Source organism: Pangasianodon hypophthalmus, chromosome 9, assembly GCF_027358585.1.
Source record: "Pangasianodon hypophthalmus isolate fPanHyp1 chromosome 9, fPanHyp1.pri, whole genome shotgun sequence".
NCBI lineage: Eukaryota > Metazoa > Chordata > Actinopteri > Siluriformes > Pangasiidae > Pangasianodon > Pangasianodon hypophthalmus.
The window spans coordinates 26,741,435-26,754,286 of NC_069718.1; the positions used below are offsets into that span (position 1 = coordinate 26,741,435).

The 12,852-nt window shown below is 38.6% G+C and overlaps 1 protein-coding gene across 7 annotated transcripts in view; it reads right to left on the reverse strand.

Annotated features, from left to right (window-relative positions):
• The window catches only part of anks1b (ankyrin repeat and sterile alpha motif domain containing 1B), a 195,284-nt gene that overhangs the window by 62,723 nt on the left and 119,709 nt on the right, over window positions 1–12,852 (reverse strand). For all 7 annotated transcript variants that reach the window (XM_026919638.3, XM_026919636.3, XM_026919637.3 and 4 more), the window contains one exon: window positions 1,209–1,765. In XM_026919638.3, the coding sequence (XP_026775439.1) occupies window positions 1,209–1,765 (557 nt within the window). The remainder of the gene's footprint in view (window positions 1–1,208; window positions 1,766–12,852) is intronic.

Consider the following 12,852-nt stretch of genomic DNA (forward strand, 5'->3'; position numbering starts at 1 on the left):
TGAGTCATATTGTTAGAGACTGTTCTGACCCACACCTCTCGAGTGATTCATTTCATGATGATCGATATAATTTGGATGGTAGTCAGGGCATACTCAGGCCAGGAATATCTACTACTTTATAGATTTATACAAAGTGATATCCTGTCTGTTCCAGATAAACATGCACTAGACTCTACAGTACCTGAAATATAGACTTAAAGAAATTGTGTTTAATAATGTTTCAATTCTAAATTATTGCACAGTGTTCAATTAATTTAATCGCAGCCTCTCTGATTGTTTTAATATTAGTTAATAAAATGCATTACTCCTTGTGTCATTAAAAATTCATCACTCAACCTGACTCCACATGCTGCATTGCTCTGGTCAAGAGATGTTAAAATAAGATTTAATTGATTATTATTTTCAGTACATGGAGATTCATTATTAGGCTTGAGTGTGAAGTGAATCTACATACCAACATACACACTGTACATACACTCCAGGGCAAAAAATGGGCAAAGCCCAGAATGGCAAATATGAAGCTTGTAATGGCCTTAATAACAAATCATTGGTGAGAAAATGAGCAGGAATGAAACAGATGCACTCCTGAGAGCTCCTGTGCCTCCATTCGCTGGTTTCCTTTTGCTGCAGTGAACTGTTTGTTTGGGGAAAAGCTAGAAACGGAAATTCACTTCTATAGTCTTCTTGTACACAAAGGTAAAATCATCATAATGATTAAAATATTTGATGTAAAATTCAAACTAACACATGTCTGGGTGTACAACATTTTCCAAAAATATCTTCTGGAATGTTTTTTTTTCTTAAAAGATTAGTGATTATTTGGTTCTCTGCCGCACCTGATGCAGCTCATCAAGAGCCACAAGCCTTAAACATTTAAAGAAATCAAAGGGAAAAGCTCTCGCATACTAACTTCCTTTATCTATTTGCTTCATTCTTGCTCATTTCCTGACCAACGATCTGTTGTTAAGACCATTAAAAATGTAATATTTTGTCATTTTGGGCTTTTTTTTTTTTTTTACCAGGAGTGTACATACATACATTTTCATGGAAGAAAACCTTTCAAGCCATTACAAAAGCAATTTGTCAAAATGTCATGCCATGCCACAAAAGGCCATGTTCAAACAGTCAGGTCAAATAACAGGAATGAATGAAACTGTGATTATCATGATATTGTAATTGTAATTAAGAGATAATTAATGTGTTATTACCTCCTCCCACTCAGCTGTGAAGGAAGGGGTGCGCTCTAGTCTGGTGGGGCTGTTTTGCCCTCGAGAATTCCGCTTTTCCTCCTCGATGGGCGATGCCACCACCAGGTTGGAGTCAGACTTGGAAAGGCTTCTGGAAAGCTGGAGTTCGGGCACATTCCTCGACATTCCGGAGCGCATCCTTCCAAGAGTGCACGCTCTCTCCTCGTAGCCCCCTGCGCTGTTATTCCCCCCTTCGCCACTCCTGTTCGCTTCGTTCTTTCCCTGAACAGATGGGCTCTGGTTGACCCTTGTGTGGAAGATGGTGCGGTACACTACCTGAGGTTTAGGTTCTTTCTGGATCTTCGATGTAGGGAATGGCACTGCGTGATTAGGTGCGAGCAGCAGGTTGCTGTGCCTCTGTGGAGGATCTTTGTGCACTTTGCTGTACAGCTGGTAGGGATTATCCGGGGACTCGCAGGCTGGAGATGAGCCGTGCAGCAGGCCAGCAAACTGCTCGGGAACACGGCTCTCCCTGCGATTGTCTTTCAGTGATGTCTCCCTCTGCTCCACCACCTCATCTAAGACAGAACGAGTTAAAGGATTTTAGCATTATCTCACCTAATGTGCACATCAATAAGCACTGCTTTAAAGGACGATACAACGATACAACTTTCCATGAGTTTAGAAGCATGTGTGTAAGTGTATGTACATGCCCACACTTCAAAAAAACAGTTCAAGGAAGTGGTGAGGAAAAATGAGAAAAATGAAAGCTGAAGACCAAAGTGTGTGTCTGAAAAAATGAGAGAATATTGTGTGAGTGTGTGTGTGTGTGTGTGTCTGTCCTCCCGTACCCTTAGAAGAAAAGTTTTCGGTGGGACAGTCACTAAAAGCATGTGTACCCATGTGTATTTAAAGAGGTTAAAGTGTTGCATAATCACATATGCAGAGTCCAACAAACCTCAACTCTAACAGCTTAATGAGTTCATTCAGTCATAATGTATGAAAAAAAAACATTTATACATTCATTATAGGGTTTATTTATTATTATTATTTATTAATTATAGTTCTAGTACCTGTTAGTGTCTGTAGAGTTTCACTCTATTCCCAAGTGAATCACACAACCACTTATTAATCAGCATAATGCACATCAAATTAATCACGCTTACGGCTTGCCAGTGACACCTCGCTGAGATTTAATGCTCACATGCCAAAGCAGTAGAAGCAGTAGATTTCTCATGTGAAACTGAAATATATTTGAAGATCCAGTTTACACACCAATTTCCTGATTTTATTATTTATCCACAATGGGTAAGCTCAACATAACTTACCATAACATAAAGTGAACTTCAGGAAGAAAACTATTAGATTTGTTTAGATTTACAGTCATGGGAAAAAGAAAGTACGCCCTCCTTTAATTCTATATTTTTATTTATCAGGACCTAAATAACAATTGGTTGGTCCTCACCAACTTCTATAAACAAACAAATAACCTCAGGTGACAACAACAAAACAAAACTCAGGTGTGTGTCTACCATCATGCCAAGAAGAAAAGACGTCAGCCATGACCTCAGAGAAGCAATTTTTGTTGCTCATCAATCTGGGAAAGGTTATAAGGCCATCTCCAAATAATTAGAAATTTACCATTCTACAGTGAGAAGGATTGTTTACAAATGGAGAGCCTTCAAGACAGTTATCAATCTTCTCAGGAGTGGGCGTCCCAGCAAATTCAGTCCAATGTCAGACTGTTTAATAGATATAAAGAGATATAAAGAAAAACCCAGGAGCTTCATCATGTGACCTACAGACATCTGTAAGCACATTAAATGTTTACGCTCATGACAGCACAATCAGAAAAAGACTGAACAAGTATGGTTTTCACGGCTAGGAAAAAGCCCCTTCTCTCTAAAAAGAGCATGGCAGCAAGACAATGGTTTTGCAAAACTGCATCTGAACAAACCATAAAAGTTTTGGAACAATATCCCTTTGACTGATGAGTTCAAGGTGGAGATGTCTGCTCTTTATGCACAGCACCATGTTTAGCAAAAACTAAACACAGCATATCACCACAAACACCTCACACCAACTGTGAAGCATGGTGGTGGAGGGCTGATGATTTGGGTTTGTTTTGCAGCCACAGAACCTGGGAAACTTGCAGTCAACGATAAACTCCAATTTATACCAGAATATTCTTGAGACAAATGTGAGTCCATCTGTCCAGCAGCTTAAGTTGGGCTGAAATTGGGTCATGCACCAGGACAAAGATCCCAAACACACCAGCAAATCAACATTTGAAAGGCTAAAGAAGAAAAAAAAATCCCCACAAAGTGTTGGAATGGCCAAGTTAAAGTCCAGACCTCAACCCCATTGAGATGCTGTGGAGGGATCTTAAGTGAGCTGTGCATAAACAAATGACCTCAAACATCAAGGAACGGAAATGATGTGAGGGACTGATAAACTTCTACAGAAAAAGTTTACTTCAAATTATTGTTGCTAAACTTGGTGCTATATTTTACTCAATTATAGGGTGTACTTATTTTTTCCCACCTGGTTTCTGAATGTTGGTTTACTTTTTTGGGGAAAAAAATGACTACATATTGCAATCTGTTGTTTTTTGTTCGATCACAGCCCGTGACACCAAGTGCTGTGGTCGAAGTTGGAAAAGACCACACAAGTGTTATTTATGCCCTGATAACTAAAAACAGAGAATTGAAGGAGGGTGTACTTTATTTTTCCCATGACTGTATTAGCGTCATGTAAATTCAGTTAATTCATTTTAGTCCTGTTTAATTCATTCATGTTGCATGAACATAATGCTTGAAAAATTGGAAAATTTACACATGCATAAGTTTAAGGTTTAAGAGCCTAAAATTTTACTGTTGATGTCTTCCACCAGCATCACCTACATCAGTCTGGTTAAGTAGAATAGTCAGTTAATCATTATGGGCTGTTGACAAGACTGCTTTCAGTATATAAGGATATATTTTGCACATATTTAAGACACTGAGTTTTTCAGCACTGAACACTTTAAAACAGGGTTTGCTACTGGACTTTTTTTTGTAAAGTCTCTGCTTTTCTATGCATGTCCTGTTCATCCTGTTTATAGCATGGCCAAGGAGACAGAGCATTATGTGTCCGACGTGTGAAGTGAAGAGAAGACAATGTACATGTCTATTAATCATAAAGACCAATTGTTTGTGAGCAGCATTGTGTGTTGAGTGGATCGCAGTAAACTCTTCTTGTCAGTTCGGATGAAAACAGAGACGCAGTTTTGTTCATGCAGACAGAAGATGAAACGTGAACACTTCCTCCCAGCAGTAGTGCTGTGATCAAGCTTAGATATTAAAGACCAAATTACAGCACAAGATAAAAGGAGTGCAGGAAGTAGGGAGATAAGAGAGGAGATCGAGACATGACACTACCTTCACTACTGAAATTCCACCTGCCAGGAATGTGTGTTTTTGTTAAATTTCAAGAGTTTTTAGAAACATTTAATTCATATGATACTTATTATTCAAGAATACATATAAAGCTGAGACAAATCAATGTGATTTAACTGTTTAAGAAATTTTATATGATAAATCTTTATATTCTTATATAGTTGCTTTTCTCTAAATCTTCTGCAGCACCATGTATTTCATTTGAATGATAACATGCATATTCTACGCAAATTTCCCCATTGCAGGACGAATAAAGGATTATCTTATATTCCCTACATGCGGTGTTACTTGTCTATTAATAACTGATTGGCTCATTAGTGTGCTCCTGTTTTAGGCGTCATTATCACTATGGAATTTAGTAAAAAAGAACAAACTTCCTATAGCTAACATTAGTGAAGATCTTGGTTGACAAAGCTGTATTAGTTCCTAAGCGATCAATGATAAAACAGGCTTGGATAGCATCTTTTGGACCCCATTATATAACACGTTAGCGCTGTATTTAAAAATAAAAACTCTCTTTCAGTGCAACTGTAGAAAGCTCTGAAGGTCTGAAGTTATCACTGTAGCTTCTTCACAGTGTGAAGGTTTCATCTGAGATGAAATCTGTTGTGGTGATGGTGGTGATGGTGGTGGTCCAACCAACATGAGCTGTCACAGCAGTACCAGCGGACAACAGCGTAATGACTCAATTACAACATTAACACGGCTGCTCTTCACGCAGACGCTAATGCCAAAACTCCGAATGAAAAAACCTAAGACAAGTAATGACAGTCAGCTCTGTTTTACTGACAGAAGATCAATAAACCCCCATACTGCATCATATAAAAATCATTTTGACTGGTTAGTCAATCCCACGCTAACACTTTTGGGCCAGAATCATCTGATATCAGCAGGACCAACTAGTAAACCTTTGAATAATAGAATATACAAATATATATCTCTAGTACACAGAATAATACAAGCATAGACGTACATTCACCAAGTTAATTTAAACGAAATAATTATAAATAATCAGACGTGTTTACACCTGAACGAGCAATACCCGTGTGTGTGTGCGTGTGCGTGTGTGTGTGTGTGTGTGTGAATGAATAATGCAAGTCCTTTAATTAGCTAGAAGAAACAGGAACTCAAACTGATCATCTGATGAAGGAGGGATTATGTAACCCAGGTGTGAGTGTAAGCATTTGTATATGATGTGAAGTGTAAAGCAGGCAGTGTGAAACATGATGTGACCTTGAAGAAATGGAAATATCGGAGTACTCTGAATCTCTGTAGCATTTATGGCCTATTCCGGAAACACTGAGCATGAGGTGGGAATTTACAGTACCTATATCCTGCATGGAGTAGGAAGACATCCTTCTCACACTCATTCACACTTAGGGACTATTTAGTGTAGCCGATCCACCTGCTAGCATGTTTTTGGGAGGTGGGAGGAGACCAGTGAAGCCATGGATGAAACTCCACATAGAAAGTAATGCGAGCACAGGATCAATCCTGGGGACCCTGGAGCTGTGAGACGGCACGGCTGTCCGCTGCGTTACCATGGTGCCGCTTGCATGGTAATGTTTCGTACAAATGGATTCAATGATTCCAGGATAAATCGCAGAGGTTCATGTAGAAGGTATGCTGCATTCAACTTACCTCAGAACTGGAAAGTCGGAGTGTGAACTAACGTCATTTTCAACCTCCATGCGTTCGAGCTACAAAGTGGGGAAAAAATCATAGATCCCTTAACGTTTGTCTTTTGTTAGCAACAAGCTAACAGCTAACAGTGATGTATATTTTCCTCCTCAAAACAGTGAACTGTAGAGTCAGTGTTACAGATTTAATAGGTGAATACGTCTGTATGTTGATGGATCTAAAGCTAACACTTGTATACAGTATAATTCATTTAAAGGTAAGAAGTGCTGCTCTGTTTACTGTACACAATGTGAGCGGCCATGTTGGTTTGACATCACTTGCTGAACTCGGAGTTAAGGAGACCAGCACAAGTTCCCAATTAGGAATTCTGAGTTGAGAGGATGTTTTCTTTGTTGTTTTTTTTTCCTGGTTGGAGGTCAGGAATTACGACTTATCAGTAGATACAGAGCCATGATGCATTGCTCTGTGTGCTGAGGTTTTTTTTTTTTTTCAGCCTCTTATCTGCCTCCCCTTTTAAACTTAAGGATGAAGTACTACAAGACTAAACCGTGGTTCTGAAGTACCCCCTGTCCTGCACCTGTCCTGCACCTGCCCCTGCTCCAACACACCTGATTTTACTAATCAACCAGTTTTACTAATCCTGAGTTGAGGTGTGTATTGATCATGTAAAACAAATATCAACCTATTTTATACGTATGTCCAGAGAGCATACCGTATGTAAATCTTAAACACCGCTATATAAATAATAATATTATATAGTATATAATAATATAGTATATACACTCAACGTCCACTTTATTAGGAACGCCTGTACACCTGCTCATGACAGGTGCAGGACAGCCAATCAAGTGGCAGCAGCACAGAGTGCAAGGAGTGGAAGCTGATGTGGTCTTCTGCTGTTTGTGTGAACTGAAGCTCTTGACCTGTATCTGCATGATTTTATGCATTGTGCTGCTGCCACATGATTGGCTGATTAGATAGCTGCATAAATAAACAGGTGTACAGGTATTCCTATTAAAGTGGATGTTGAGGTATTTTATATAATATAATATTATATTATTATATAGTATATATAATATATACTGCAGTGGTATCGTTACTCATCTGGCTCTCTTTCTCATCAGCAACTGGTGAAATCTGGTTATCATGGCAACCACTCCCCAGCTTCCTCAAACCTCTCAAGCAGATCACACTTGGCCTTCAGGAATAAGAACTAGGGAGAGCAATGGACAAGACAAAGTTGGAGATGTGGTAATTGTGGAACTAAGCACGGTGTACTGCAGTAGCTGAATCTAAATCTGAACTCAGTCTAGAGAGCGAAGAGAGAAGCGAGTAAATGTAAGAGTGGATCACAGCACTGTGGTGAGTCCATGACTAATCTGAGACTTGACAGCAGAAAACCATCAAGTACAAAGTCAAAGTAAAATCCTATTACATGCCATCACTGTGATGCCATTATTACGTTCATCCAGACAATCTGGAAAAATGAGGCAATAACCACGGCCTCTGGTTATCTGAGTCTGACTGAAAAACAAACCACATTCTCTACATTCCACAGCTCTTAAAATGGCACTGAAGAACAGAGTGTCTCTGAAGAAATGAAAGACATACAGTATACATAAGGCGAATAAACGGAAAGAACATATACTGTATAGACACACACACACACACACACACACACACACACACAGAGAACCCCTGGAGGAATTGGGCCATCGATTCCAAGCTCATCATCACTCACACACTAAACGCAACAGCAGAGCAACACAACAGAGCAAATCACACTGCTGCAAAACTAAAATGATGTCTCTATGGAGGATGTGTGCGTCTAATCTAAAATGGTGTAGAGTCTTTTAGCACCATCACCACTCCGTCCTTTATCATCCCTCACTCTCTGACTTGCTTTTCAACTCCTACCTTAAGACATGAGGGCTGCAGCAGTCGAACAGCTATCCACAGGTGTGGAGAAATGAGCTCAAAAGGAATGTTTTCTCAAGTTAAGAGGCCTCACACACACACACACACGCACACACACACACACACAAACATGTGACTAGGGGATCTGATAAGTTGCTCCACAGAGCATATTTATTCCGCATGCTCCGATGCGTCCACACACACCCACACACACACACACACACACACTTGTCCTGTCATGCAGAAGACACTTCCAGAGGCAAAGTGATAAGTATGCTGATAAGGGCTCCTCTTTTACTGAATGTCAGAATAAGTGTGAACTCACATACGGCCTTTCAGAATGAACTGAGAAAGACGAAGTCATCTCGTCACGAGTTCAAGCCAAGCTTCCCTCTACCAGCAACAAAACAAACAGAGAGACAAGGAGATAAATATAGAGAGTAAGCATAAGTGATTCATAAACAGACTTGGAGAAAAGGAGAAGGATTTCAGGTTTGAGGGAAAAAAGGAATAAAGAAGAGTCAGTCCTCCCTTTATCCACAGCACACAGACAGATGGCTTGTTCTGCTACTGGATTACAGGTCACATGTTTAATTGCTTGTTAACAAATGTTTGCTCTGCCGTGTCAAACTGCAGCAACTTCCTGCCAAAAATAGGGCCAGTGAATCTCTCAAAGTCACACAGCCAAGGAACTGTAACAGTGCTGACCATGGTCTACGGTATAAGAGACAGCAGAAAGCTCCTCTCTCCCTCTCTCTCTCTCTTTCTCTCTCTCTCTCTCTATCGCTACCTATCTGTCTCATACAGATGTGTATAGCAAGTTGATTAGAGACTGCGTATGGCTAAAGGACCGGCACAGGAACAGAACCAATCCTGTTTAATTTGCACGTCTCTCCCAGATATTCAAACCCAGAAAAATATCAGACCTGTCAATCCAAGCCAAGCTGCAAAAAAATTACATCGTAGCAAGTGAAAATATCTTGAGACAAACTGATCTAGTATTTCCTATTATAAGATTACAATAAACCAAAAATACTATTATTGAACCTATTTCTATATATTTTTACCAATTTCATGCTTGAAATAGCCTTGTTCCATTGGCAGATATTTTTCCTAATGTTTTTTTTTTCTAGAAAGAAGCAAAATTATCACCATAATCTTGAAATTAGTAAAAATAAAAGGTTTAATGATCTTATATTGGTTTATCATAATCTTATAACAGGAACTACTAGATAAATATTCACACTTTCTCCTTTCTTCTTCAGAAATTCACACACACATTATCACATTGCTAGCTATATGAGCCACCAGTGGAGTGACCCTAGCATTCTATCCCATTGGATTCCCTTTACGCTAAAATAACAAATAAATCAGTGAGAAAAGCAGGACAGGAAGCGGCTGAGCCTCCTGGCGGTACGCTGTGAGAGGAGGTCATCAAGCACTGCAGGTCAACAGGAACCTTAATGTTTAAGACCCAGTGGGTCAGAATATATACTCACACCTGGAACACAAGTGTTGATTTATACACTGAAAATCTGACCTGAGTGCAAGGCAGTGTACTGAACGTGATCTTATAAATATAACGTGTCACTCGGTGAGCTGGGAAATGACACAGCACATGCCAGTGTACACATACTGCTGAAGAAGAATCAGTGGTTTTCCATAAACTTTAAACAAAAAGATTATTAACCCTGAGTCCTGAAATTAAAGCCTCAGTCTAACCATTACTCTTAAACCTAGGACTACGATCCAATCTTAACACATTAGACTACGCAAACTTTCACTTATACTTTAAACCTTATACTGCCATCTTAGCCCTTAACTTTACTCTTAACCCCTAATCCTAAACCTTTTACAACATTTAATCACTTTTCATCTGAGTCTTAGCCCTAAATCTAATGCCATAAACTTACCCTAAACGCAAAACACTAACTATAGACAGAAATGACCATTTTGGTCACATCAATCATTTTTTCAGGTTTTTTTAATAAATGTATCTACAACATGTCTTCTATTACATTGTAAGAAAATGGCAAATAAAGGTGTCAAAACTGGCAAACGTTTACACTCAACAGTAATATTTTTATTTCAATATTTTTGTCTCCTAACGATCAAAGCATTATCTGAAACTTAGCAATACTGAACTATCTTTAAGCTCCGCCCACTTTGTGCAATCACATCATGTCATATCTCACCGAAAAGCTTGTTTCCTAATATACTGTATCTGTCAAATTTTATCAATATGAATTTTCTTAATTACCATATAAATCACATTAACTAATGTAGAACACAAAATCACATGAATTCATGAAATTTTACACATTCACTCCCGTAACTAATTACAATGATATTACAGAGGAATCTCTGTATGAAAAATGTTGACAGTTGTTGGAGCTTTTATTCTGAAAAATGGCATAAAATGTATTCTTTTTTTTACAGCAGTGGCATTTTCTTTGACCTGGCATTTTTCATTTTCTGACATCATGAAAAGTCCGCATTTTTGGTTTTCTGCAAATTTACACATATTTAGAATAAGGTTAATATAACATATTTAGGGTAAGTCTTCATTTGCAAAAACAAATGTCATTTTTCTGGAAGGTTTCAATACAAAAATAATTGTAAGAATATCAGCAATCAACAAACAAAGATGATTATGATCAGAGATCGATACTGGGTCGATAACAAACAAATGTTGGATGAGCTATCAGAGAAAACATGCTGGATATTGGATCCTTTAACAAATGGCAAAGATTAGAATTTGATTTGGAAAAGAAATGTATTTTTGTAGGAAATGTTTACATATAAAGAGACTTGTTTGGCTTTTCTTTTGTTAGGATTGATTTTATTATATTCATACTTTATATGTCATTATATTTATATTATATTTACCGTGAAGTGATTTTTTTTTTTTTTTAGTTTTTAAAGAAAGCAATATCGGATGTTTATTGGTATCAGTGGATACTCAAGGTTTCGGTATCAGAAAAGTACCATGGTATCATTTTTTTTTACTTTTGGTATCATGCCATCTCGAATCCGCTATTCACCTGTAGTCTCTTGCCTCGCCCTCAATTCCTAAACTCTTAGGCTTCCCCATTAAGACTCATTCTTGACTCTAGCAGTTAATCTGAGCTGCAACACTTCACATGGTGAGCATCACATGAAGGGGCTCTCCTAACGAGCCCAGGCTGGAGGGGTTCTGCTACGTGCATCTCCATGCAGCACTGATACACCTTTCCTTTCTCTTACAGTTACATAACCGTACATCAGTACTGTTTTCACTCTCACCTATAGTGATTTCTATAAATAGACTAGCAGAAGAAGCTGTTAATACATATCTGGGGACAGAGAATGCAGAAAAGCAGATGGGTAGATGTTTATGTTTTGTGTTACGAGATGGTGTAATATGTAACACAGACAGCAGGCTGATCGTGTGTAATTCCTGCACCTATGAAAAATAAACCATCAGAGGAATAGCAATGTGTTTCTCTGTTTGATGGCAGTTGCTATGGCAACAACACATTGGACCTTACAAATGAGAGAGATGGGGATGATATATAAAAGAGGCATGAGCATGTGAAAACTGTAGCTTATTATAAACAATATAAGAATATATTCTTGGAGTTAGAGGCAGTACAGAGAGGTGAATGACTCATGCTTCTGCTCCATGAGCTGTCCAACTCTGGCTGGACTTAATCACACATGACCCCACTCCTCAACTTACTGTTGTGATGGTGTGAAGGTTGAATTTTACTTTGTGTAGCCACGATGCAAACAAATCACTTCATTACTTATGTCTGCTAAACCTTCTGTCATACAGCAGACTCCTTTATCCAACCCACATACAGTAAAGAGGATTTAGGATGGTTTAGAAATTACACAGCGACTTACACTTTTCACAATATCTAAATGTTGGCACTGAGGAACAATTCCAACAATGTTTCAAATCTTGTGCTGCCCAAGTGGGAGCATTAAACCTCCAATCACCAGCGTAGGACCTTTAACCAGCGTCAGTCTTCATGTTTTTACAGCCGCATTCAGAGAAGCTTAAACCAAACAGCTTTACACCAAAGATACAAACTTTTTAATCCGGTTTAAAGTGGCAGTAAAAATGAGTAATAATAATATCTGGTAATCTGCTTGTCTATGGTACCTCAAACAGTTAGCAGAAGATCATGTCCAGGACATCCTCCCCCTTGAGTTTCCATTACCATTCTCGCTTTTGGTCTCCAACGCATTCCAAGTCAACATCAATTTCATTTATATAGCACCATTAAAAACCACATACGTTGACCAAAGTGCTTCAACAATAATTACAGAAGCTAAAATAGAAATAAAATAATATCAGAAAAAGCCAACATTATAGCTGTTGTTACATAATAATCATAAAACATATTTAAAACAATCTCTATGGCTGGTCAAACGCCAAGGAAAAGAAATAGGTTTTTAACCTGGATTTGGAAATAGTGAAGGAGCAGGAGCATATCTAATGTGTAGAGGCAGGCTTTTCCTAAGCTTAGGGCCAGCTACAGCAAAGTGGTGGAATAGACATCAGGGGGTTGGAGTATCCCTGAGGAATGTAGCATGAAAGGGTAGATGAAATTCAGTGGGTCATTTCAAAAGCATCATCTTTACAGTACAGTGGAAGAGATGAAAGCCTACAGAGGTCTTTG